Source organism: Pezoporus occidentalis, unplaced genomic scaffold, assembly GCF_034315485.1.
Source record: "Pezoporus occidentalis ecotype Australia unplaced genomic scaffold, CSIRO_AGI_Poc_V1 ctg6, whole genome shotgun sequence".
Classification (NCBI taxonomy): Eukaryota; Metazoa; Chordata; class Aves; order Psittaciformes; family Psittacidae; genus Pezoporus; species Pezoporus occidentalis.
This window is the reverse complement of record NW_026915943.1, coordinates 2,250,240-2,276,357: the sequence shown is the minus strand read 5'-3', so window position 1 is coordinate 2,276,357 and position 26,118 is coordinate 2,250,240. Positions and strand designations below refer to the sequence as shown.

General features: G+C 46.7%; 2 protein-coding genes across 3 annotated transcripts in view; both read left to right on the top strand.

The window, feature by feature from the left end:
• The first annotated feature begins 341 nt into the window (after positions 1-341).
• Positions 342-5,249, top strand: KCTD14 (potassium channel tetramerization domain containing 14). The gene is made up of 2 exons (XM_062639254.1): positions 342-680; positions 3,566-5,249. The coding sequence occupies exons 1-2, from the start codon at positions 621-623 to the stop codon at positions 4,235-4,237; spliced, it is 732 nt and encodes a 243-aa protein (XP_062495238.1). The 5' UTR covers positions 342-620; the 3' UTR covers positions 4,238-5,249.
• Positions 5,250-7,258: 2,009 nt separating this feature from the next.
• The window catches only part of INTS4 (integrator complex subunit 4), a 32,323-nt gene continuing 13,463 nt past the window's right edge, over positions 7,259-26,118 (top strand). Inside the window, exons 1-13 of one of the 2 annotated variants that reach the window (XM_062639135.1) lie at positions 7,259-7,403; positions 7,951-8,142; positions 11,125-11,242; positions 12,183-12,289; positions 12,488-12,673; positions 13,513-13,563; positions 14,192-14,280; positions 14,603-14,723; positions 15,225-15,296; positions 16,369-16,543; positions 19,112-19,317; positions 22,741-22,883; positions 23,646-23,761. In XM_062639135.1, the coding sequence (XP_062495119.1) occupies positions 7,350-7,403; positions 7,951-8,142; positions 11,125-11,242; positions 12,183-12,289; positions 12,488-12,673; positions 13,513-13,563; positions 14,192-14,280; positions 14,603-14,723; positions 15,225-15,296; positions 16,369-16,543; positions 19,112-19,317; positions 22,741-22,883; positions 23,646-23,761 (1,630 nt within the window). In that variant the 5' untranslated portion in view covers positions 7,259-7,349. Of the gene's footprint in view, positions 7,404-7,947; positions 8,143-11,124; positions 11,243-12,182; positions 12,290-12,487; positions 12,674-13,512; positions 13,564-14,191; positions 14,281-14,602; positions 14,724-15,224; positions 15,297-16,368; positions 16,544-19,111; positions 19,318-22,740; positions 22,884-23,645; positions 23,762-26,118 lie in introns of both variants that reach the window. The other variant, XM_062639134.1, reaches the window with a different exon arrangement.

Here is a 26,118-nt window from a genome sequence, read left to right as displayed (position 1 = left end):
ACTCAAGCAGGTTCAGTCCCTCTTGAGTTGGGAAATGGGAACAATGTCTGTCTTGTGCCAGCAAATGGGATGAATGAGAGGGTTTGGGATAACCTGAATTATATTTAACAAGAATTAATATTTATGTGCTTTAAAACAGCAGTGCACAGAGGCCAAAAAGCTGTGAAAGTGTTTGCTGGTCTTGATGCAATGGGTTCACGAGGCAGAGGTGACCACACAGACACACACTGTGGAGCTCCTCAGAGGTGCTCTGTGCACTCAGCCTCCTTGGGGCAGGATGATTTGGCTCTTACTCACGGCACAGGCGGTATTACAAGAGCTGTGCATTGGCAGCCAGCCCAAGGCCACCCTGCACCTTGCTGGATGCCAGAACATAATGAGCAAATACTTCCGCTTGCAGGCTGCTCCCTCCCCATTCCCTACAACCTGCACCAGGGCTGTGCCCGGAGCAAACTGGAGCCTTGGGGGCACGGGCTGGGCTGAGAGCTTGAGAAAGACCTGATCCAACCAAGGAAAGCGGAGTGAAATTGGACTGGAGGCCAGTGAGGAGCCATTGTGTGAGTGGAGCAGGACTTGAGCACTGAGGAGCAGGTTTTGCACGCCGGCAGCTCCCGAGGGACATGAGCATTGCATCGGAGCACAAGCCCTTTCGGAAGCAGGTCACGGGAAGCCTGCATACTGTGAGTAATGTACCAGCTCAAGGGCAGTGTCCTGGGGGATCAAAGCATTCCCTTTGGGCTCCTTTAGAGTGTTTTTGTACCCCCATCTGTTATTGTAAAGACACCAGGGCTTGCCAGATGTGTGAGCAAGAAGAGGGCTCTAGGTATAAAGCTGTCTGACCCTGGCCTGTTTGCTTACAGAAGGGCCATGTCCCTTGCTGGCATAGATCTGCTAACAACAAGTAACCAGAGTTGTTCTTCTTCTCCTTTTACAAGAGGTGGAATTAACTTAATATGACCTTTAATTGCTCAGATAACTAAATAAAAACCTGCTGTGAGTTTTGGGTGGGTTTCAACAGTTCTTGGAGTCTCTAATGGAGCAATGCCCTGTGTTGAGTCATCAGGTGGGAGCAGTAGTTTTTCTAGCTCTAAGGAAAACAAGAGGCAATGTCAGACAGGCAGAAATCAGTGATGAGATCGTTTTCCTTTTCCTCTCCTCTCTCCTCAGGCCACTCTTAACCAGTTTGTCTTCTCTGCTGTAGCTGTACAACTTCTCCCTCCAGACCTCTTCGATCCAACCTTCTTGTGTTCTACTTTTCAGGTGTGGGTTGCAAAACGCTTCCCCAAGGAAGTAACCGGTTTATAGGGGGATAAACTGGGGCATAAGTGGGTGGAATGACTTTCCTAAGTGTCACCTCACTAATGACAGAGCTGGGAATCAGCTGGTGCCAGTGCTCCTGGTCTGCTGGGAATCAGTTCTGCTCCCCAGGCTAAAACCATTGGACCTGAGAATATCAGGTTAATTTGGCTACGGTATTAATGAAGATTTGATCCATTTGTGTCAGTGAGCAACAGCATGCAACATCTGAGAAAGGAGCAGAGGCTCAAAAGCATGAGACCCTCCTGTCAAATGAGCCCTGTCAGGGAAAAGCTGTTGCTGGCACTTGGATTAATGGCAGATTTCCTACAGAAACAGCTCTGGGCCATGCTCTTCAGTGGGTGGGAATCACAAGATCGGCTCAGACAGAATTGATATTTATGTCTCCTTGGCTCTAGTGTAAATGATCGTCCCCAAGATGAAGCCACCCACACTAAGGCAAAGCAGTATTCCAGCTGGGTCTTTGGCTCTTGTTTCCCTGCCTTGCTGAGGCTGGGAGCCAATTGCTGCTAAATGTGATAGCTTACTGCTGTCTAAAGGGAAGGTCTCCCCCTGCTCCATGTTATCTGTTCCTAGTCCCTTCCTTTTGCTAGCTCTGCTGCTTGTTAAATCCTTTGTGAGCCAGTTCAGCTCAGTAAGGTGAAAGAGAAGCACAAGGTGAGCAATAGAAGCAGGTAGGTAGGAATGAGGATGGAAAAGGGAGAGGGCAGCAGAAGCTCCCCTTTCTCTTGGCTGGAGATCAGCTCACGTCATCCCGTGCGTCTGGTCCTTGGGATCCAGCTGAGTACTTCAGCACGTGCTTCACTTCAGGCATGTGACCGAAGCACTGAGGCAGATCCTGGTGTGAGCAGATCCAAGAAAGAGCAGGTTTGCTCCTGGAAAAAATGGGTTGTTATTGACTCACACCTTCCCAATGGCAGGTGTGGTCCTGGCTGCGTATGGGATGATTACAGCAGGAGGGAAACAACTGCCTCCTTTCTTCCCTCTCCTTGTCCTCCAGTTTCTTTATCTGGAGGAAAAGAACTACTTTTCCTCCAGTTCTTTTTACAGTATTGAGTAATGGAGAAAGTGACCAAGTGCAAAGTGATGCTGTTGAAACTCTGCAGCACTGAACCACCAGGAAGGCTGGACTGGACATCACATCCAGCTTCCCGGCATTCAAGGCTCCTCCAATGTGTTTCAGATAGCATGGGGAAATGAAATAAATCCAAACAAAACCCTAAGCTTTACATTATTTCTTCTTAAATCCATGTCAGCTGCATGAATGATGGGATGGAAGGATGCTGGGGAGGGACTCTTCATTAGGGACTGTAGTGATAGGACAAGGGGTGATGGGTTCAAACTGGAACAGGGGAAGTTCAGGTTGGATGTAAGGAAGAAGTTCTTTACTGTGAGGGAGGCACTGGAATGGGTTGTCCAAGGAAGTTGTGAATGCGCCATCCCTGCCAGTGTTCAAAGCCAGGCTGGATGGAGTCTTGGGTGACATGGTCTAGTGTGAGGCATCTCTGCCCCTGGCAGGGGGTTGGAACTGGATGATCTTAAGGTCCTTTCCAACCCAAGCCATTCTATGATTCTATGATTTCCTTTACTTCCTAGCTAAAGCTATCACAGGTTTTCCAAGTGCCTTGATTCTGTCCTCCATCTCTGACATGCTGGATTTTTGAGTGTTCCTTAGTATTTATGACTCAACTCCCTGACAAGTAGAAGATTCCACCCATTTCAAGGGGCTTTAGTTCCTTCCTTGAAGAGAAAACACCAGCTCAGATGAGAAGAATGGAGTTGCAGGGCTTTAGAGCCTTGTCTCTCTTCACATGGGGAGGATGAGAGCACACAGATTGCTCTTGTTGGAAGGAGAGCGGCTTGTGTGGGACTTAGGAGATGGATGTTGAATCCTGAGGTCACTGACAGCTTCCCTGGGCAGGGTACTTCTTGTCCCTTTTCCCCACTTGCAAAAAGTGGACTAATCCCAAATTTCCTTCATCCTAAAGATGTGGTGAGGACTTGGCCATTTTGAAATGTCCAGGTTTCTGCTGCTGTGGTTATGAAGGCTGTATAAACATCCCACATCTGCTTTGAGCAATAAATGGGGTGGCTGTTCCCATCTGATCCCTATGGGAGCTCATACTGCTCCTCACACCACCATTCCCACTTCCAGCAGCAATCATCCTTTTTTAACTAAACACATCCAAGTTCATGGCCTCAGACTGATAACACACACGGCTTTTTGTCCCCTTTGTGATTCTTGCAGTTGTTCCCAATCGTGGAGTTAAATGTCGGCGGGGAGATGTACACAACAACCCTGAGCACCTTAAAGAAACACCCTGGCTCCAAGCTGGCAGAGATGTTCACTGGCCAGCCCAAACTGAAGACTGACTCCGAAGGGAGGTTCTTCATCGACAGGCCAGGCACCTACTTCAAATACATCCTGGAGTACCTTCGTAGTAACCAAGTGCCCACCCAGTGCATCCAGGACGTCTACAAGGAGGCGTTGTTCTACGACATCGAGCCTCTGATCAAGCAGCTTGAGGACTCCCCACAGCTCTTTGGGGAGCTCATGGCCAGGAAGCAGTTTCTGGCTCGTGTGCCCAACTACAGCGAGAACATCGAGCTCATGATCCGCATCGCCAGGGCAGAGGCGGTCGCGTCGCGCCGCTCCAGCGTCATCGTGTGCGTGGTGAAGACCGAGGAGGATGCGGCCAGATGTCAGGATGCCCTGAGCAGCTTGGACATGGATAAGAAGTCCGTGGTGAAGTTTGGGCCCTGGAAGGCAGCGCCAAGTGTTTTTGACCTGTTGGACTGCATCCAAATGGATGTGGAAGCCAAAGGGTATAAAATAGCCTTTCAGCCCTATGTTGCCGAAAAAGGGTTCCGCTTCAAATCGCATGACTTCTTCTACAAGTTCCTGTTCACCTGGTGGTAGTAAAGTGCCTCCAAAGGGAATTCCAAAGGGAATGGATGGAAGTAATTATTAAACCAAATTAACTTGGTCTGTGGAGAGTAAGCTACGGATTACCGCAAGGACAGGAGGAAATGCATGGGGCAAGGAAATGATCTCCCTTGGTCATTTGCTAAATTAAAGAAGATTTAAGAGCTACTGATTACTTAGGGGATAACCACGTGTTTAAAAGGCAGCAGGAAAAGGAAGAATTTTACTCTTTCAGCACTGTTAACTACTAAGTTAGTTCAGAGAGGCCAATCTGAGCCAAAATCACTCAACCTAAGAGAAATGAATAGTCCCAAATAACTATCATGGACATGTGGAGTTGGCTTCTCAGTGCCAACGGGAAGGGTCACATAGGTGCAATTCACGGTGGAAACAGTGATAGCTGCATTAATACATGCTCAAATTAAATCTGGATCCTTAGTGAGATGGCAAAAGCTCTTCTTCTCACTGCTTTCCATGCTAGAATGTGGGTTAAAAAGAATTTGGTCGCCTCCACTCTCTTTGTGTTCCTCCAGCAGCCAGCCTGCTCTGTAACCAATGTATTTATTAGCATTATTTATTACTTATTCTGAAGTAAAGACAGAGAACCTCAGCTCTGGTCCAGGATCAACACAAGGGAAATATACCATTGCTGATGGTTTATAATCTAAGTTTATACATTTTTTTATAGTATAGAGTTTATAATCTAAGGACATCACTCCTCTCTCAGGCCACACCATTTTGATCTTTTTCTTACGATATTCATCATTATTAGGATGTTATTTCTAAATATATAAGCTTCTGGAAGAATAGGGAAAACCCACTGTCATTTGATGGGAAGGAAGTGCTACTGAAGCGATAGCCTGGGACCTCAGTGTAAATTCTCCTTTACAGAACACGAGTTGGATCCCACATCGTGTTGTAAAACTCCTAGTATTTAAAGGTTTATTTTTGTACTGGAGATGGCTGTTACCTTGGTTTTAATCACTCTGAAAATCATAATGGCTGATTTCATGCAATCATAGTATAGTTAGGGCTGGAAAGACCTTAAGATCATCAAGTTCCAACCCCCCTGACATGGGCAGGGACACCTCGGACTAAACCATGGCACCCAAGGCCTCGTCCAACCTGGACTTGAACACTGCCAGGCATGTGGTTCTGGGCAACATGCTACAGTTGAACCTGTCTCTGCTCAGTGCAGGGCGGTTGGACTAGATGATCTTTGAAGGACCTTTCCAACCCAAACTATTCTAATATTCTATGATTCACAACTTTCCTGGGCAACCCATTCCAGTGCCTCAGCACCCTCACAGGAAAGAACTTCCTCCTTATATCCAATCTAAACTTTCCCTGTTTCAGTTTTAACCCGTTACCCCTTGTCCTATCACTACAGTCCCTAATGAAGAGTCCCTCCCCAGCATCCTTGTAGCCCTCGTCAGACACTGGAAGCTGCTCTGAGGTCTCCACCCAGCTTCTCTTCTCCAGGCTCAACAGCCTCAACTTCCTCACCCTGTCTTCATATGGGAGCTGCTCCAGCCCCTGATCATCCTCGTGGCCTCCTCTGGACTTGTTCCGACAGTTCCATGTCCTTTTTATGTTGAGGACACCAGAACTGCACACAGTGCTGCAGGTGAGGTCTCACAAGAGCAGAGTAGAGGGGCTGGATCATCTCCTTCGACCTGCTGGTCACGCTCCTTTTGATGCAGCCCAGGATACGGTTGCTTTCTGGGCTGCAAGCACAACTGAAGCCGGCTCATGTTCATTTTCTCATCAACCAACACCCCCAAGTCCTTCTCTGCAGGGCTGCTCTGAATCTCTTCTCTGCCCAACCTGTAGCAGTGCCTGGGATTGCTCTGACCCAGGTGTAGGACCTTGCACTTGGCATGGTTAAACTCCATGAGGTTGGCATCAGCCCACCTCACAAGTGTCTCAAGGTCCCTCTGGATGGCATTCCTTCCCTTCAGGGTATCAGACGAACCACACAGCTTGGTGTCATCGGCAAACTTGCTGAGGGCGCGCTCAATCCCACTGTCATTTGATTTCAATCACACTGTCTCTGCTTCTCAGAAGACGGATTTCTTCCAGTAATCTCTGGGATGTTAAATAAATAACTTTTAAAAGCCCTTTGAATGAAGTAAATGCTTTATTTACTGACCTCTTCCCTCCCAAATCCCCCAGTCCTGAAGATGTCAAGTTTTACCTGTATGCCTATGGATGTGAATCATTCCCAAGTAAGCTCGGTTTCCAATGTGCTCAGCTCAGCACAGACTGACCCCAGTTAAAGGCAGAAGTCACAGCTCAGGGCAGTTCTGATGTAGGTGTGAGGGGCTATTTGAGACGTTTAGACCCTTGGTAAGGATGGACACAGAGTCTGAGAGGACAACAAGGTGTAAGAAATACAATCTATGATCGTACCTTCGGTCATAACTGAATGGTTGGTGGTGCTTAGTCCAGGCGAAGAGATGTGAAGGTGGCCTTCAAATGGACAAAAGGCTGCTCTAAAGAGATCTGTTACTCTTTGTTCCCCATCCCTGGCAGCGCTCAAGGCCAGGCTGGATGTGGCTTGGAGCAATCTGCTCTAGTGGAAGGTGTCCCTGTCCGTGGGGCAGCCACAGCTTCTCTGGGCACGCTGTGCCAGCGCCTCAGCACCCTCACAGGGAAGAGCTTCTGCCTAAGAGCTCAGCTCAGTCTCCCCTCGGGCAGGTTAAAGCCATTCCCCTTGGCCTGTCCCTACAGGCCCTTGTCCCAAGCCCCTCTCCAGCTTTCCTGCAGCCCCTTTAGGCACTGGAGCTGCTCTAAGGTCTCCTTCTCTAACTTGGCAATCCATGTTATTTATATGTGGCTATTTATACGGTCTGCTATCAAATACTAACGAAACTGGTGAGTATGTTGGTGGAAAACGATCGGGGCTCGATCGAGCAGCGAGCCGGGCCAGGCCGCAGCCGCCATGTCCGCCCCGCGTTCCCATGGCAACAGCAGGCCGCCCGCTGCGGGGCGCGGCCTCCTGACCATAGAGCTCCTCCTCCAGCTGTGCAGAGAGGCCTCTGTCTGTTGGCGCCTCTCTGCGGGTGCCTCGGTGGTTTCTCTTCCGGGTTGCGCGGCCGCCAACATGGCGGCGCACCTGAAGAAGCGGGTGTACGAGGAGTTCACCAAGGTGGTCCAGGTAACGCACTGATACGCGGTAGGGCCGGGGGGGGGGACGGGACGGCACGGCTCCCGAGCTCCGCCGTGCGGCCCGTGAGGCGGAGCTGTGGCGGAAACCAAGGGCTCAGCCCGCGGCCTAGCCGCTGTGTGCCGCCCGCCGCTATGGGGCCGTGAGGGGCTGGAGGGGGTCCCGACTGACGGGGGGCTGATGTGGACTGACTGATGTGGCTTCCCCCAGCCCGGGGCGGGGAACGAGGGCGAGTTGTTCGGCTGCTCTAGGCTGGTGGGTACGGGAGGATTTGTGTTTGCCGTGGGTTGGTTGTGTGGGGTTGGAAGGGGCAGGATTTGCCGCAGGTCGGTGTGGGAGGAGGCAGTGTTTCCTGAGAATGGGGGCTATATGGGCAGGACAGGAGCAGCCATGGGGGGCTGAGGATGTGTTTTGTCCTAAGGTAGATGAGGGAGAGGCCAGGGACTGCTGTGGGGCATAGGAGATAACTCAGGCTTGGTGCTCTCTCTATGAAGGATTTGCTGTGTGTTTCTGACCCATGTCCCTCTGCCCACAGCAGCAGCACGAGGACTTGTCTGCTAAGAAGCTGAGGTTGACCAAGCCCAGCAAGTCAGCAGCACTCCATGTGGACCTGTGCAAAGCCACCTCGCCTGCAGATGCGTTGCAGTACCTGCTCCAGTTTGCCAGGAAGCCTGTGGAAGTGGAGAGCGTGGAAGGGGTTGTCAGGATCCTGCTGGAACATTATTACAAGGTGGTGAAGCTGGGAGCCAAGTGTGCTTCCAGGATCCTCCATCTGGGCTTGTTTTTGGGGTGTTGGATGTGTAATTGGGAGTCACAGGGTGCTGTGTTGCTCACCTGGCTGCCAACAGCTTCTATGTGTGAGGAGGCTGAGGGACTCTGATCCTTTACCCCAGTGGTTTCTGATCATGTTGGTCCCTTTGCTGATGGCTTCAGGAGCCTGTGACAAGGTTGTGACTGTGTTATCCCTGCAGATAGTGTGATTAGTTAATTGAGTGTGTGATAAGTTAATTTCAGTTTAACAAGGGACAAAAGACAAGAAGTTATCCAGGGAGCCTGACTATCCAGAACTGGCTTAACTTTGTCTGAGTCCTCCCTGACTGATGTTTCCTTACCTTGCTCTTTATTTTCTCTAGCAGTGGAGAAGCATTTTAGCTATTGCTTATGCTGTGAGCAAAGCCCTTTTAAAATGACACTACTGAAAATCTTTTCAACAAAAAGGTCTTAAAAGCAGAATAACAAATAAGTAACAGGGATAAAATATGTTTCATGGTATCCAGATATTGATCCTTCACTTGATAAAGCAAAGCTTTAGAATCATAGAATTGTTAGGGTTGGAAAGGACCTTAAGATCATCCAGTTCCAACCCCCTGCCATGGGCAGGGACACCTCACACTAAACCATGGCACCCAAGGCTCTGTCCAGCCTGGCCTTGAACACCACCAAGGGTGGAGCATTCACAACCTGACATCTGACAAAACTGAAATGTTTCTCAGAAACACCCTTATGCTACTCTGTCTTTCCTCTTATATTTGAGTTTGTCTTGCTTTGAGCTTGCAGCAGAGCTCAGTTGCATTTTATCTGTTTCTGTACTTTAAATGCTTTGACTCGAGACTGTTTCACATTTGGCCATTTTGATGAGAATTTATTTTGGTCACTGGACTGGTTCCCACTCAAAAGATTGGACACCTTCATCTGTTTGTTCTGGGAGTTCTGTCATTTGTGGTCAAATAATGCAGCTTGTTTGTGTTTGAAGTTTGTCTTGAAGCCTATATTAGAAGAGAGACTCAAGTCTACAGTCACATTCTCAAGTGCATAACCTGTTACAGAAACCAGTTTATAAAGCAGCACAGTCCTGATAATATTTTACTTAAGGACAAAATCTTTTGAAGATCTGGTTTATTATAAACCAGTATCTCCAGAAAAGGGGGGGTTGGAAATGGATGATCTTAAGGTCCTTTCTAACCCTAGCTGTTCTATGATTCTATACTAAAACTTGCACTTGAACTGATCCTTCAGAAACTTCACTCTGAAAGCTGGAACTGCAGTGGAAGTTGTGTGATGATGTGTTTGTTTGTAGTGTTTTAAGGTGGTAGAGAAGCCTCCTGCTTCTTCATCCCTTTATATGTGATAGAACAATCCCCCAGCAGTCCTACTGGCTTCTGAAATAGATCAGGAAAATCATCTGGCTTTTCCTTTCTTCCCCATTTTCCCACCCATGGCCATGGTGATGATGGAATCAGCACCACAGCTGAGCAGAGAGCATGTTGCCATGTGTGTGGGAAAGCCATGGGGGCAGGGTATTGTAAGCCTTGTTGTGACATGTGTCTTCAAACAGTGGCCTGAGGTGATCCTCATGTTCCTTTCCTGACCCTTCAGGGTAGCAGGGATGAGGGATTAGAGGCAGCTTCACTTACGGGTGTTTTGGTTGTGGATGGCAATCAGACCTGCAAACTCAAAGGAGAACTTCCTCTATTTTCCAGCTGAGGCACGTTAGAAGGAGGGAGGGAGAAAGATGTCCTTTGGGGTGGGAGACTGCTTGTAGCTCCATAATAACATCACAGATGGTATTTCTAAGGCTGTTAAAAATGCCTTCATAAGTGGTTTGAGTTGGAAGCGACCTTAAAGCTCATCCAGTTCCAAACCCCTGCCCTGGGCAGGGACCCCTTCCACTAGAGCAGCTTGCTCCAAGCCCCTGTGTCCAACCTGGCCTTGAACACTGCCAGGGATGGGGCAGCCACAGCTTCTCTGGGCTCCCTGTGCCAGTGCCTCAGCACCCTCACAGGGAAGAACTGCCTTACATGTAACCTGAACTTCCCCTGTTCATCTGAACACCACAATACTGTGGAAATCCATATGTCCTACCGCCAAGTGTAAGCACTGCAGTGACAGCAACTGTTGTTCAAGGGCATAAGTTCAACCCTGGAGAGAGAAAATGCTTCTCAGCTCAGTTGAGAAAGAGGTAACTGCTGTGGGTATCACATTTGTCACTTGTGGGGTGTGTGTGATGTGTGAGTCTCTCCTAAACACAGTCATAGCTTATTTATATAATTATCTCTTGGACAGCTTTGCTGTTGCTTAAATGAATCACAGAATCAAGTAGGTTGAAAAAGTCCCTAAGATCATCCAAGTCCAACTGTTACCACAGGTCTGCCAAGGCCCCCGCTAAATCATGTCAAAATGAGCAGATGTTTGCAGGTAACGCATGCATCTATTGGTTTATTCAGTGTTTACCTTGCTGTGTTGGATTTCTTTCATTTCTTGCTATCAGATTGGCAAGATTCCTCCCCACCAGTAAGAGAAACAGTTGTTTTCTGTAGCCCACAGACTCTGCTCTTTATCTTTGTAGAGATCAAGAGACCAGCAGCCTCAGTTCATCTAAAATCCTCCCACTTGTTCATTAAAATAGATACTAACCTGAGCAACACTGAGTTTTCTGCTGTCTTGAAAACTTGATTTATTCAAACGTTATATTTCCAAACAGGATGAAGGTAATTTTGAGGAATTGTGAGTAAAAGAATAATTTTGAGATGTGCTGGAAGCTGCCACCTTAATGGTTTTGTATGGTCAATGCCCTATGGGATGTGCTGCGGGTGTGTAGAGGAGGAAACAAACTGACAGCAAAATTCTGACCCTTGTGCTGAATTACAGATGGGTCCTGCCTGTGTGTAGTGGAAACTGGACAATAAATGAGGTGTCTGTTGATTCCTTCCAGGAGAATGATGCCTCTGTAAGGCTGAAGATCGCTTCCCTGCTGGGCTTGTTGTCCAAAACTGCTGGGTTTTCTCCAGACTGCATCATGGATGATGCCATTAACACTCTTCAGAATGAGAGTAAGTCCCAGTTTTCAGGTGGTGCCTGAGGTCAAGGCAGATTCATCCTGTCTTTTCGGCATTTAGGACAGTAGTAAGGCCCTTAAGAGCTGAAGTGTAGAGTTGGGAACTGTTGCTGAGAGTATTTATGTTCTGCTGTTGTGAATGATGACAGAAAATACTATGTTCTGAGGAGAAAAATGCTCCTCAGACCTGCCTGCTATGTACCTTTGTTTTAAGGGAGTGCAAGCTTTGCTTTTCCATTACTGTGCAAGACCTGTTGCTTCTCAAGTGCTCTGTTCTAGAGGACAGTCTTGCTTAAAGTGAAATCTTGCTTGCAGAGGATGTTTTCTTTCTTACTATGTATTAGTTTATTAGTTCTGGATTTGTAATAGTAAAACACAGGTTGTCTTGTTTGTGGTTTCACTGCAGTCTGTTTTTATTTTCTATGTTATAGTCACAGTTTATATGTGCTTTATGTGATACAGTTTAATGTCATTTATAGAATCACAGAATGGTTTGTGTTGGAATGGTTTGGGTTGAAGGGGCCTTAAAGCTCACCCAGTTCCAACCCCTTGCCATGGGCAAGGACACCTTCCACTAGAGCAGCTTGCTCCAAGCCCCATTCAACCTGTCCTTGAACACTGCCAGGGATGGGGCAGCCACAGCTTCTCTGGGCACCCTGTGCCAGCACCTCAGCACCCTCACAGGGAAGAGCTTCTGCCTTATATCTAACCTGAATCTCACTTGTAAGTGCTGGGTGGGTTGAGTGAGTTCAGCAGAGGGCCACTTAAGTGGTTTGGTGCTAGAGTAAGTGATGTGCAGGAGGGAGGTGAGCTTGTTCTGACATTGAAAGGAGAAGTTTTCAGGAGGACCTTCCAGCCCTGATGCATGTGTGCTTCTGTAGCTGGTGAGGAGCTCAGTAAAGAGGTACAGAACCTTTCACTGCTTTGTTTTGCAGAGTCTCACCAGGTCCTTGCTCAGCTGCTGGACACCCTGTTGGTGATTGGCACAAAACTCACAGAGAATCCACCAGTCAGGATGAGACTGGTCGAGGTGGCCTGCAAGGTAAGGCAGCCTCATTGGGCAGGAAACCTTTATCACTGCCGCAGGACAAAAACCATGTAGTCAGTATTTAGAGTCTCAACAAACTTGCAATACTAACATTTCATTAACTGCTAGGAATCTTCCTATGATTAGTTGTTACAAAGGGGTGAAAGAACAACAAGCTTCCAGTTACATCTGTTCTTCTTTTCCATTCCACAGCATCTGACAGATTCCTCCCATGGTGTAAGGAATAAATGTCTGCAGTTAATTGGCTGTCTTGGACCAGTGGAAAAAGGTGCTGCAAAAGAATCTGAAAGCCAGGCTGCCAAAGATGTGCAGAAGATCATAGGAGATCATTTTAATGACCAGGACCCTCGGGTTAGGACTGCAGCTATAAAAGCCATGGTAAGTGGTGCTGGTGTAGTGGAAGCAATTGCTGGAAGGTTTGGAGAATGGACAGCCAATGTATTTATATGCAGTTGTGTTTTCCTAATCAATTAAAGAATGAATGGCTGTGAAGTTTAAAGAAATTATACTTAAGTCAAGATTAAATAATAATCTTGACTATTCTGCTCTCATGAGACCCCACTTGCAACACTGTGTGCAGCTCTGGTGTCCTCAACATAGGAAGGACATGGAGCTGTTGGAACAAGTCCAGAGGAGGCCACAAGGATGATCAGGGACTGGAGCATCTCCTGTATGGAGACAGGCTGAGAAAGTTGGGGCTGTTCAGCCTGGAGAAGAGAAGCTGCATGGAGACCTCAGAGCAGCTTCCAGTGTCTGAAGGGAGCTACAAGGATGCTGGGGAGAGACTCTTCATCAGGGACTGTAGTGATAGGACAAGGGGTGATGGGTTCAAACTGAAACAGGGGAAGTTAAGGTTGGATGGAAGGAAGAAGTTCTTCCCTGTGAGGGTGCTGAGGCACTGGTACAGGGTGCCCAAGGAAGTTATAAATGCTCAATTGCCGGCAGTGTTCAAGGCCAAGTTGGATGGGGCTTGAAGCACCCTAGTCTAATGTGAGGTGTCCCTGCCCATGGCAAGGGGTGTAACTGGATGATCTTAAGGTCCTTTCCAACCCACATCATTCTATGAGTCTATGATTTAAAATACTTATAGGCAAGATAATGAAATATTTTCATTATAGGAGGAATCCAGATTTTACTCAAATCAGAAAAAACAGTGGTGAAAACTTGGTCTCTGTCACTTAAACCTATGGTTATACTTGTTTGTTTTTTCCCTGTAGCTGCAGCTTCATGAAAGAGGATTGAAGTTACAGCAGGCTATTTACAGTCAGGTAAACCTTGTATTTCTCTTTATTTTGTTCTTGGTTGCATATCCTGCTTTTTAGATTCTGTGACAATGTGCTTTGAGAGGAGGGCACTGAGCAGAGGTGTGCAGTGTTTTGCACTGTTGCCTGTATTCCTTATTGTCCTATGACAGTGGAAATGGAAATCTCTTTAGCATTATTGTGCTTAAATACACTAAAGCATATGCTATGATATATATTGTTGGGGGAGATAATTATGGGAAGGACAAGGCACTATGTGATTCTTAATGTCTTCTGGCAATCTCAAAGTCTTAACCCCATGTTTATTGGAGCAAATACATGAAGCTTGTATCTTATGTCAGTCAGGTTGCACAGCTGAAGCCTGCATCAAATTAGTTCTGTTATAGACTCAGATTTCGTGCTTCCTACATAATACAGACAATTCTGGAGTGTTCCAGCATGTCCTGATGGACTTTAGTAGGACAAGTCTACCTAATCAAACCTGGAAATAATAGGGAGTAGAAGGGAAGAATAAATCCCCCCTGATTTTTAACCTATGCTGATTCCTGGTAGGGGTCCTCATTGCACTGTGGGAAGTGAATGACAGCTCAGGTGGAGATGTTTAGGGTAGATTGCACTGTGATTCTTCTTTCAGGCCTGCAAGCTGTTGGCAGATGATTACGAGCAAGTGCGTAGTGCTGCAGTTCAGCTCATTTGGGTCCTCAGTCAACTCTACCCTGAAAGGTATGTACTGGATGGAGAGTGACTCAAAGCACTGGCAGAGTGATCATCCTAATCCTGAGAGTCTTGTCCTGAGACTTAGTAAGTCTTACTTCCTAAATCCTGGAAGTCTTACTTCCTAAATCCCGAGAGTAAGTCAGGAGTAGCTGATGTGTACAAATTGTCAATACCTGATAAGAATGCACTGATCCAGATGAAGTTTTGGCTCCTGGTACTTGTTGCACATCCATAGGAATCCAACATAGTTGTCTCTTACTTGATGCCATCCAGCATGGTGTCAGATCAGCACATGTTGAATTCACTGACTCGTGTTTCTCTTTGACAGCATCGTCCCAATTCCTTCTTCTAATGAAGAAATCCGCTTGGTTGATGATGCCTTTGGTAAAATCTGTCACATGGTCAGTGATGGTTCCTGGGTTGTGAGAGTACAAGCTGCCAAGTTACTGGTAAGTTGCATTCTGTTCTTCTCCAGTTAAGAATAGTCAGTCTTCTGGTACTTTAATTTCACATCTATTTGGACATTAATGGTAGAATGTTCATTAACTATATAGGTAAATTTATACCAGAATTCAGAGAAGAAAGAAAGGAGAGAGGCTGAGGAAACCCAGAAGTTTCTCAGCTGAACTCTGTAGTGATTCTTCCCTTGAGAGTAGAGGGTTGGGTATCCAAGCAAAAACCAAGTACTTGTCCTATTTCCCTCCCCTGCTTCTCCGGCACAGGACGTGTAAACCAGCTGAACTCAGGAAAGACCATATTCACTCCAGTGGGAAAATAAGATGTTCTGAGCATTTTAAGTGAACTCCTTTAGACTCTGACATACAGGAGTGTCAGGCATTGTGTAAAGCTGTTAGAATGAGTGGATAAGATTGGATGCTGTGTTGGGATAAGTCAGGAAACTGTATGCTGTAATTTAGAATAACCCTGTTTCTTCCTTTTTGTCTCTTTAGGGTTCTATGCAACAAGTTAGTTCCCATTTCTTAGACCAGACTCTTGACAAGAAGCTCATGTCGGATCTGAGGGTACGTAAATGGGTTTGGTTTTCTTGTGTGTAGTGTACTAAAACTGCACAGCAGGTATGTGAATGTTCAGCGTGCTTGTTTACCATGTCCTTGCTCAGGGCTGCTGAGATTGAATTGATGATGACAGGTTTTCTTTCAGATTAAAGTCAATGAATTGCTGGTTTTAGGTTTCATTAGCCGAGCATGTAATAAACAGCTTCAGGCTATTCAGGTTTCACAGATAAGAGGTAAAAGTTTGTGTTCTTCTGATGTTTGGCTAAAAGCTTTATTTGTTGTGTATGGAAAGGCTGCATCTTAGTTTTAGGAGCAAGCTTATGGAAGCATCCTGCAAGATCCATTGTTGCTAAAGGCTGATCCCTAAGAGCAAAGCTTGTCAGTAAAATTCCTTCCTAAAGCAACTTGGTTGAGGTAGCGTGTTCAGTTTTCCTGCCTATAAAAGAAAGATGAAGGTAGAGCTGGTAGTTTTTGTGGGCTGCTTTGTAAAGGCTGTTAAAGAAAGTGCTGCACAGCTCTCCGTACAGTGTGGGGGAAAGGAGGTGGATTAGCCAAGCATGCCGAATAAATATCACATTTTCTGCATTGCTGAACTCTGTGTAGTGTTGGTAGTCATGAAAGGATTTAATTGCAGTTGAACAAGTTGAGCTGCAAAGTGATACCATGTTTTTGCAGATCAGTTACTGGTTATTTAACTAGATGGGCTTTTGCTCTGACCCAGTTTGGCTGTTCTTATAAGGGATGTCTAAGATGACATGGTCAAATATGAGGCATCCCTGCCCCTGGCAGGGGGTTGGAACTGGATGATCTTAAGGTCCTTTCCAACCCAAATCATTCTGTGATTGTTAGTTAAAATATATTGGTTGTTACCCTTCTCCCAACATTAAAAGTACAAAAAGTTACTGGCAATTAGAATTAATCATAGAAGAGAAGGTACTGTTTGCTTTTCTTTGCATTTGCATGTGTCTGTCAGTGTCTAAGCCTTGAGCTACATCTATTTTCAACTCCACTAAAGCCATTTAACACGTTATTACTTCCAAGTTTACCATGGTTGTAACTGACAGTCTTGTTTGGACAGAGGAAGCGCACTGCACATGAGAGAGCCAAAGAACTCTACAGCTCTGGGGAGTTTTCCAGTGGCAGAAAGTGGGGAGATGATGCCCCCAAAGAAGAAATCGACACAGGGGCTGTAAACTTGATTGAATCAGGAGCTTGTGGGGCTTTTGTTCATGGCCTGGAGGATGAGATGTATGGTAAGTGTTAAGTTACTATGGAATGACTAAGATGTGTGCTGGCTAATAACCTTTTGGGTTTTGTTGGGTTTTCTTGGGGTCAAAATAGATCACTTGGCTGTTGTGTTCGGTGGATTTCAAGTTGGTGGGGTTTTATTCCATTGCGAGCTCTGATAATGGCAGTTGTTTCAAAGATGCTGCAGTGTTACACAGAATTTTGGATAGAAATGGTTCACTGAGTAGCCAAAACCAAATATATAGGTTTTAGTAAAATACCTGTAAGAAGTAGTTGCTTATGGTACAAAGAAACCTACTAGGATTGGCTTTTTTTGTTGTTGACTTAAATTTAACTGTTGCACTTGGCTCTAATTTGGCAGCATCAGTTGCTGCTGCTGCTGTTTGGAACTGGTGTTTCCTCTGCAGGAAGGAAAACATAGAATCAGGTTGGAAAAGACCTGTAAGATCATCAAGGCCAACCTTTACCCCAGCACTGCCAAGGCCACCATTAAACCATGTCACAAATCACCACATCTGCATGACTTTTGAACACCTCCAGGGATGGTCTTGCTTTTGAACACCTCCAGGGTGGGGTCTTGCTGACATATTTAGCAATGTTATTGATAATTCCTTTTCTTTCTTTCCTTTAATTCCATGACCTGTTCTGAGGTCATATTTACCTGTTCCACACTGCTATTATGTTTGTTTCTGTTGGTCTTCCTATGATGGATGTAGAGGCTGCCATCTCTTTCCAGCAGACTAGTTCTCATATGCTCTTTTAAAGGGATGAAATAGGAGTGTCCAAGTGGAACACACGTGTTCCTGAGATCCTGGTTTGGCTGGAGCACTGACCATGCTGATGGCCTCAGGAAAGTCTGTGTGCTGCCCTTCCCAGCCCAACTTTCCTGTGGGTGAAGTGCACATGATGCCCGTTTCTATTGAGAACGGGGGGTGTTTGCAGAGACCTGAGGAGATGCTGAGCTCACAATGTTATTCCTGAATTTGCTTTTCATGTTCCAGGAAGGATGAGGTTAAATTAGAAAGTACAAACCCACCATAACAAAAATACCGCTTGTACATTGTGGTGTGAAGGTTGGGGTTTTGTTCCATGACTCTTGCAAATAAAAGCATGGTTCTGTAACAGAATGGGTTGGGTTGGAAGGGACCTTAAAGCTTCTCCAGCTCCAACCCCTGCCATAGGCAGGGACCCCTTCCACTAGAGCAGCTTGCTCCAAGCCCCCGTGTCCAACCTGGCCTTGAACACTGCCAGGGATGGGGCAGCCACAGCTTCTCTGGGCACCCTGGGCCAGCGCCTCAGCACCCTCACAGGGAAGAGCTTCTGCCTAAGAGCTCAGCTCAGTCTCCCCTCGGGCAGGTTCAAGCCATTCCCCTTGGCCTGTCCCCAGATCCTTTGTCCAAAGCCCCTCTCCAGGTTTCTTGCCTGGATCTTTCCCTGCACTGCAGCGCTTTTAAATCCTGCTGAGCTCTCTTCTTCCTTAGTGTGCTGCTTGCATTACTTGTTGTAACTTCAGTCTCAGTCAGTGGGTCAGCTTCTGAAAGCAATATTGGCAAAATGGCAATACGTTGGTCTTAAAGACCACAGGGACTCATGTGTGTGACAGCAGCTTTGTTCCTGAGCACGCAGGGGTCTTGCTGTGTTTGCATTTTTCTCTTTAATCTGAACATCAGGACTCAAGTGTGTGCTTTAAGAACAATGGGCCTGAAAGCTACACACCCGTTTAAGTAATTATTTTCAAGATGAGCTAATTTGAATGCAAGATAGAAGTATGTTTAAAACAATGAAGTTTGCAAGACATCCCATTCATCCTCTTTTACGATCCCCATGCATAAATGTGATGGAAGCCAGCGAGGATGGTTTTAGGGAAGAGAATCTCATCTCTGCTTGAGCTTGCTACATCTGGGTATTCTTCAAGTTCCTGTGATGTTTTACAGCAAAATACACTCTGGATACTTCTGTGCTTAAATTATGAGGCATTTTAATAATGTGGCACCTTTTTCCTTTCTTTTGTGGCATCTGAAGTCAGGAAGCAGAGGAGTTTCATTGTGTTCAGTGCCGATACTCTGGGCTTTTCAGCAATTCATGAAGTGCTACATAAAAATGCACTGAATGCTCCAAGCAATTAAAATGCCAGGAAGAATAAAACAAGCAGAGTTTAATTACCTCAATTACTTTGCTTAAGGTACCACAGTTAATGCTACACTTGCAAAACTCACTAGGAAACACATAGTGTTAATTGCTGGTAGGACACCTATTTGTCACTTGCAGGTCCCTCTTGTAGGTGCTTACCACAGCAGCAGTATTAGAGGTGAGGCTTCTGATTTGAAGATTTGCCTGTGGAAGTGTCCCCAGTGGGTTCTCTGCTTAGTCTCCCTCATCATAGAATCACAAAGTTGGGTTGGAAGAGACCTTCAAGCTCATCCAGTTCCAACCCCCCTCAGGGTCACCCTCAGAGTTCCCTTAGCATCTCCTCTCCTTATCCCAGTCCTTGAACAGTGTGAGGCCTGGCTGCTGAGTGGTGTGTCCTTTTAAAGAGCACTTACACAATGAATTCCCTCCCTCTCTGTTGACAGAGGTTCGGATTGCTGCAGTGGAAGCCCTGTGCATGCTGGCTCAATCCTCGCCTTCCTTCGCTGAGAAATGCCTGGATTTCTTGGTTGACATGTTTAATGATGAAATAGAGGAGGTGAGGTTGCAATCAATACACACCATGAGGAAAATTTCCAACAACATCACACTGAGGGAAGACCAGCTGGATACTGTGCTGGCTGTCTTGGAGGTAAGGATTTCCTAAAGAGGGGAAAAACTTATTCGTGCCTTCTTTGGGGTGCTTCACTGTATAATGTTAATCAGCCCCTTTGAGATGAGACTGTCCACCTTTATTGTTGGGGTTTTTTGCTCTTCTAATAGCATAAGGCTAAGGTCAGAATCCCAGAGTGGTTTGGGTTGGAAGGGACATTAAAGCTCACCCAGTTCCAACCCCTGCCACGGGCAGAGAACCCTTCCACTAGAGCAGCTTGCTCCAAGCCCCTGTGTCCAACCTGGCCTTGAACACTGCCAGGGATGGGGCAGCCACAGCTTCTCTGGGCACCCTGTGCCAGCACCTCAGCACCCTCACAATAAAGAGCTTCTTCGTTATATCCAACCTGAACTTCCCCTGTTTCAGTTTTAACCCGTTACCCCTTGTCCTATCACTCCAGTCCCTAATGAAGAGTCCCTCTCCAGCATCCTTGTAGCCCCCTTCAGACACTGGAAGCTGCTCTGAGGTCTCCACGCAGCTTCCTTTCTCCAAGCTCAACAGCTCATATTTTCCCAGCCTGTCTTTGTATGAGAGGTGCTCTGGATCCAGCAGCTTGTAATCCCCAGGACAACAGAATACTTTGAAACAGATGAATTTCAGATCAAGCTCTTCCCTTGATCACTGTGCTCTGTTGTCTCACGTGTGTTGCCTTCTGTGTTGGTTTGTGGTCCAGCACTCTGCACCACTTCAGGTTGAATACAGCTTCATTTTCCTCTCTGCTTCCTTTGTTTGTCTGCTTTGGCTATACTTTTGCTCACCAGGCAGAGCCAGAGCTAGGCAGGAGATCTCTCTTCTGACTGTTCAGAGTTTGTTATTGTGTTCTGTGGTATAATTTGGGTTTTCCCAACCAGCATCCTCCCAGTCAGTCCTCAGCCAGGATCCAGAGGACAGCGCGAGTCAGCTGCAGCTCCAGCTTGATGGGGTTGATCTGGGGAGAGATTTTGGCTTTATCAGCTGTGCTGCTTCCCCACAGACCTGGTCTGTTTGCTGAGCTGTAGCCCTGAGGTGTGGGTGTTTGATTTCTGCTTGTGCTGCATGGAGCAGGCAAGTTCCTGCCTCTTTTAGGCAGTCTCCCAGCCTCAGGCGTGCTGCATATCTGCTCTTTGTGTCTTTTCACCTGCTGTTTGCTTGACCCAAGGCAACCCTGGTGTGTCTTCCCAGGAAGAAGCAAACTGATCTCTTACCAGGCTTTAACAAAGCCCATAGAACATGATCTGAATGAGCTTTGGTTTTCCTCATGTTTTTATGTAGGTGATTTATGTTTGTTCCACCTGGGGACCTGTGCATCAAGGTATAATAATGTCCCAGTTAGACTGGGGTCTGTCTTAAGCTTCTGTGCTGACTGTGATAAATCAGACCTGTGTTATGGTTTATATTATCATTATTATTAGCAGGTATTGGGATACCTGAAGTGTGAGAGTTAACATTTGAATGGCTTTGTCTGAAAGGTGTTTTGCTTCTGTAAAATCCATCTTCCAGCACCAAAATGAAGGATGTGGGAAAATGGCATTAACTTTAGTGCCTAAATTTCTTCTGGCAGTGTAAAGATGGAACAGCTGTGCCTGGGGGTAGCTCCTGTTTTCACCCCACTGCTTTAAATTCACCTGTATAACTACCATTTCCTCCTTGCTTTTCTGACCAGGCTTTAGATCCTGCTTTCCCTGTTGCCCTTGATCTCAGTTGCTGTCGAGTTGTGCTCCTCTCTGTCCCTTCATAGTCTTGTGCCTCCCTTCTCTCTTCTCCCCTTCCACTGTTCTGTGCCACTCACCTGGAGTCCTTTATGTCCATAGTCATTTAATTGTAGTCCTTGCAGTCCATCTTCTCTTCTGATCATAGTCTGCCTCCCACCACCACTAGAATAAGGAACAGGTCCTGCTGAGCTTTCCTCCTTGGATCATTTGTGTGTGTTGGTGTCATTTAAGAGCTTCTATAAGGTCTCCTCTTTCTTCTTTTGTGTAAGACAATGATGAATGAACTGTTGATACTAGCAATGTATAACTTAAAACACCCTTGAAACCCGTCCAGTTCTTGTATCCTATCAGCTTTTCACATCCTACCCAGCAGTGGCACACAAACGCTGATAGCAAGAGACTGTAATGCACTGATAGGGAATGGCAAGGTGGGGTTTGGCAGGAGGAATGTCATTAAGCTGGAGTTCAGCCACAAGGGCTTCTAAAAATACTACTTGGAGCTTGAACAAGCTCCTCTGTGCAACGTCACCCTGGCCTGAAAAATAAGATGGGCACAGTGTGACTTGGAAAGTGGTATCTTAGGGATCTGTGTGATCATAGAAAGGCTCCTGACCGAAGTTAAAAGTGTGGGTTTTAGGGGTTGGTTGGTTTGTTTTATTGTCCATCTGTAAACCCATAGTTAGGTCAAGTTCTTTATCCTATAGATAAGCACTGTTAACATAGTCTGCAGAGCCACTGATGTGTCCTCAGTGCTTACTGAAACCCTCTGGAAGATGGTGACTGGGTTAAAGGCTTGTGGAACTTTAGCCTGTTTAAAGCTGGAACTGAGCTTCATGTGTTGAATGATAAAAGGCTTCTCCAGAGACAATAAAGCAGTCTTTGGTGTGTTTCCATAGAATCCCAGAATGGGTTTTGTTGGAAAGGACCTTAAAACGCATCCAGTTCCAACCCCCTGCCACGGGCAGGGACACCTTCCACTAGAGCAGCTTGCTTGAAGACTCCCCAGAGCCTTCTCTTCTCCAGGCTGACCCAGCCCAGCTCTCTCAGCCTGGCTCCAGAGCAGAGCTGCTCCAGCCCTCACAGCAGCTCCATGGCCTCCTCTGGCCTCACAACAGCTCCACGTCCCTCTTGTGCTGCTGCCCCAGAGCTGGATCAGGACTGCAGGGGGGGTCTCCCCAGAGCCCAGCAGAGGGGCAGGATCCCCTCCCTGAGCTGCTGCTCACGCTCTGGGGGTGCAGCCCAGCACATGGGGGGGTTCTGGCCTCAAGCGCACACTGAAGCCGGGTCATGGGGAGCTTCTCCTCAGCCAACACCCCAAGTCCTTCTCCCCAGGCTGCTCCATCGGGTCTCCCCCAGCCTGTGTTTTGCCGAGTTACCCAGCACCTTCTTTTTCCATTACTGCCTATTCCTGAGGGTACAACATCCCCCAAACCAAACAGTGATTCTTATTCTGGTTGAGAAAATCAGTAGTGAAGCAGTGCCCATTCACTCCAGTAAATGCAGCACAGCGTGGATGAGACCCGCAGGAGACCCTGCAGCAGTTGCTGGGTCTGAGCTTAGCTGTGATAACTAGAAACGTGTGGTGTTCTTCAGATGCCTCTAATACTAAACCAGGCAAGGAGCAGGAACTGCTGTCTCTAAAGGAAACACATCTACAGGCACATCTCGGCACTCAGAGGTGACTGGGTTGGGATTTGTTTGGGTTTTTCAGGATTCTTCAAGGGATATTCGGGAAGCACTTCACGAACTGTTGTGTTGCACCAACGTCTCCACTAAGGAAGGCATCCATCTGGCACTGGTGGAGCTGCTGAAAAACCTGACCAAGTATCCCACCGACAGAGAATCCATATGGAAGTGAGTGCGTTCAGTGTCCTTCCTTTCCTATTCTTAGTAATCAAGGGCTTAGGCAAATACTGAGCTAGCCAAGGAGGTAACAGGTATTGCAGGTGAATAGTCCTGTTGTAGTCCAGGCAAGATGAATTCAACCCTCAGTTTAAAACCTCATCTCTTTTATGCAACTCGTGTTTTGTGCTTACTTGACACTGCATTAAATAGCAATATTTACCAGGAGCTGGTTATATCCCTTAGGACAAATGGATGGGTTGTGGCATTGTGCTGTTGGAGGGACGTTTTCTGTCTGAGGTCGTTAAATGGGAGCAACAAAGGAAGTGATGCTCCAGCACAGATGGTTTGAGATGGAATTCTTGGGTATTATTGGAAACACTGATTTTAGTCTGCTTTGTACTCTGGCATTGGTTTTGGAGTTTGGGGGTTTATTTGGGTGGGTTTTCACCTCCTCCTTTATTTCTGATGAATAAAACACACTCTTTTGTCAGTGTTAGTCTGAAAGCTTTTCTTTGGTTGTAGAGCTCCAGGTATTAAGCATTTCTGGACGATTTCAATAAACCATTTTATTACTACTTGCTTTTTCAAGCTGCCCCTTCAGTTTTCTTGGATCCAATCAAATATTAATGCACATACTCAGCTGTGAAGAGACAGGCTCGGACAGTAGGATTTTAATGCTGAAAGTGCTGCTGCAGTATAATGATGCTTTAAAATGTTGTATTTTGCCATGTGCATGTTAACTAAGAGATACTTTGATCTGTGTGTTTCCAGATGCTTGAAGTTCCTGGGGAGCAGGCATCCCACTTTGGTGCTTCCCTTAGTGCCAGAGCTGCTGAGCACACATCCATTCTTTGACACTCCAGAACCAGACATGGATGACCCAGCCTGTATCTTTTTCATGAAGCCAGTTGATCATTTAGCCTGGAACAGATTGAATTTGTACATTCCTGATGTTCACATTTAAGTGATTTCCAGCTGTAGCAGACAATCCTGTAGCTATTTCTGAATCCCTTTACCACTTAAGTCTTATTACTCAGCAAGTGATGGAATAACTGTTGTCTGGAACCATCTTCATCAATCCCAGTGTGGTATAAAATTGTCCTTCTTGATGCTGGGATGAATAGTGTTTATCAGGCAATTTGTCAAGGTTGAGGCTTTGCAGATGAGTCCTTTGATGTGCAAACTGGTTTGCATTAGTTTTGAAGGTGCTTTAGCTCTTATTTAAGAGTGGGTTTCCTTCTCTGCTTTCTTTATAGGTAAAACTTGTGCTGTCCTCACTGTTGTGCCGTGTGTAGAGCAGCACCACCTCTTAGTACAGCAGTGGCTGAGTCCCCATCGTGCTGCAAATTCATCATCTTTTTGACATAATGTAAAATCAGAACTCCTATTAACATCAGCTCTTCTCATGCTTTAGATTATGAACTGTTATTGTTATACCCTTATCCTTAACAATAGGAGATGCCTTGGAAATGCAAAATGCCATTTTTCCCCCCATTGTTTGTTGTTCCCTTTGCTTCCCTCTGTGCCACTGCAGAATGTGATGTTTCTGATGCGTGCTGAGACATGTTCAACTGTAACAAGTCTCTCCCTCTGTGAATCTCCTCCTTATTTCTCTCACCAGACCCAAGCCATCAGCTCCAAACTCTGTGCAGATTAAACAAATACCTTGTGAGAAGTGACAAAGGGCTGGAATTGGGTGGAGAGAAAGATTAAGCTGATGGTTGAGTGGTAATGTGAGTCAGTTTGTCCTGAGTTGGGAACTGAAGGAACATTGTGGTGGGGGGAAGCTGTCATTTAGCTCAGTGCACCTTCCTGCCCTGAATATAAGAGTGTTATAGCAGAGAATGTTCTGGAGGTGAATTGGCCTCCAATAAGACCACGTCTTATGGAGATGAGTTACATGAAGGCAGGCCTGGGAGCCAGAACCTACAAGTTAGACCTGGATGGTGTTTTTCCAGTGTAACCTGTTAATGGAAAATGTGGTTTTCTTTGATACAAAGCACTCAAGAAACTTGAATCACATTTGTTCAATAGCTAATTTGGAGAAGATTTGGGGTAAAGGGGAGATATTGGTTTATCAAGTAGAAAACATTGTGCTTGGCAGCCCAGGGGTGCAGAAGGTTTTGAAGGAGAGAGATAAGGGTTCAGTCTCTTCTTGGGTTGAACCTACTTCTTCCTCATGCATGCAAGTGCTCAGATGATAATAAGATTTGTATTGGGATCCTTTCACACTCTCCTGATAGAGATCTTCCAATTGGGGTAAACCATGTACAGGCAAGTGCCTTTGGGTTAACTGAGTGAAGCTTTCAGTTGGCCACTGTATTTCTCAGGCTGTGAAAATGTTTTCCTATTCCAGAGTCATTTTCCCATGCTTGATTCTTTGGTTTGGTTTAGGTCTGTGTGAGAGGGATGGGATTTGGGGCATCATAGGAAATGCAGCAGTTTTCATAGAATCGCAGAATCCCAGACTGCTTTGTATTGGAAGGGACCTTAAAGCTCATCCAGCTCCAACCCCTGCCACAGGCAGGGACACCTTCCACCAGAGCAGCTTGCTCCAAGCCCCTGTGTCCAACCTGGCCTTGAACACTGCCAGGGATGGGGCAGCCACAGCTTCTCTGGGCACCCTGTGCCAGCGCCTCAGCACCCTCACAGGGAAGAGCTTCTGCCTAAGAGCTCATCTCAGTCTCCCCTCAGGCAGGTTAAAGCCATTCCCCTTGGCCTGGCCCTACAGGCCCTTGTCCCAAGCCCCTCTCCAGCTTTCCTGCAGCCCCTTCAGGCACTGGAGCTGCTCTCAGGTCTCCCCTTCAGGAGCCTTCTCTTCTCCAGGCTGACCCAGCCCAGCTCTCTCAGCCTGGCTCCAGAGCAGAGCTGCTCCAGCCCTCGCAGCAGCTCCATGGCCTCCTCTGGCCTCACTCCAACAGCTCCACATCCCTCTTGTGCTGCTGCCCCAGGGCTGGATCAGGGCTGCAGGGGGGGGGTGTCTCAATTTCCAAAGGCAAATGTTCAGTTTTAGGTGGTGTTTGGGTACCACACTGGTAAGCACAGAGTGAGCTTTGAGGAAGAGTAAAACTCCACCTGATGAGCCTGTTCTGCATTTGTACTTCCTGGCTTCTGTCCATTGTGTTGCCTCTGAGCCATCCCACATTCAGCACTAACATCCTTCTTCCATTATGGCCCATCCTGTAATGTTTGTGCTTTGTCCTTGGTTTTCATCCACTCAGACACCCGCCTCTGGGTTTTGCAT

What these genes read in the sequence shown, in the direction of transcription:
- KCTD14 (XM_062639254.1), top strand. Translation starts at nt 621, where the DNA reads ATGAGCATTGCATCGGAGCACAAGCCCTTTCGGAAGCAGGTCACGGGA. An exon ending in TCACGGGAAGCCTGCATACT is followed by an intron (nt 681 to 3,565) that starts GTGAGTAATGTA and finishes TGATTCTTGCAG; the next exon opens with TTGTTCCCAATCGTGGAGTT.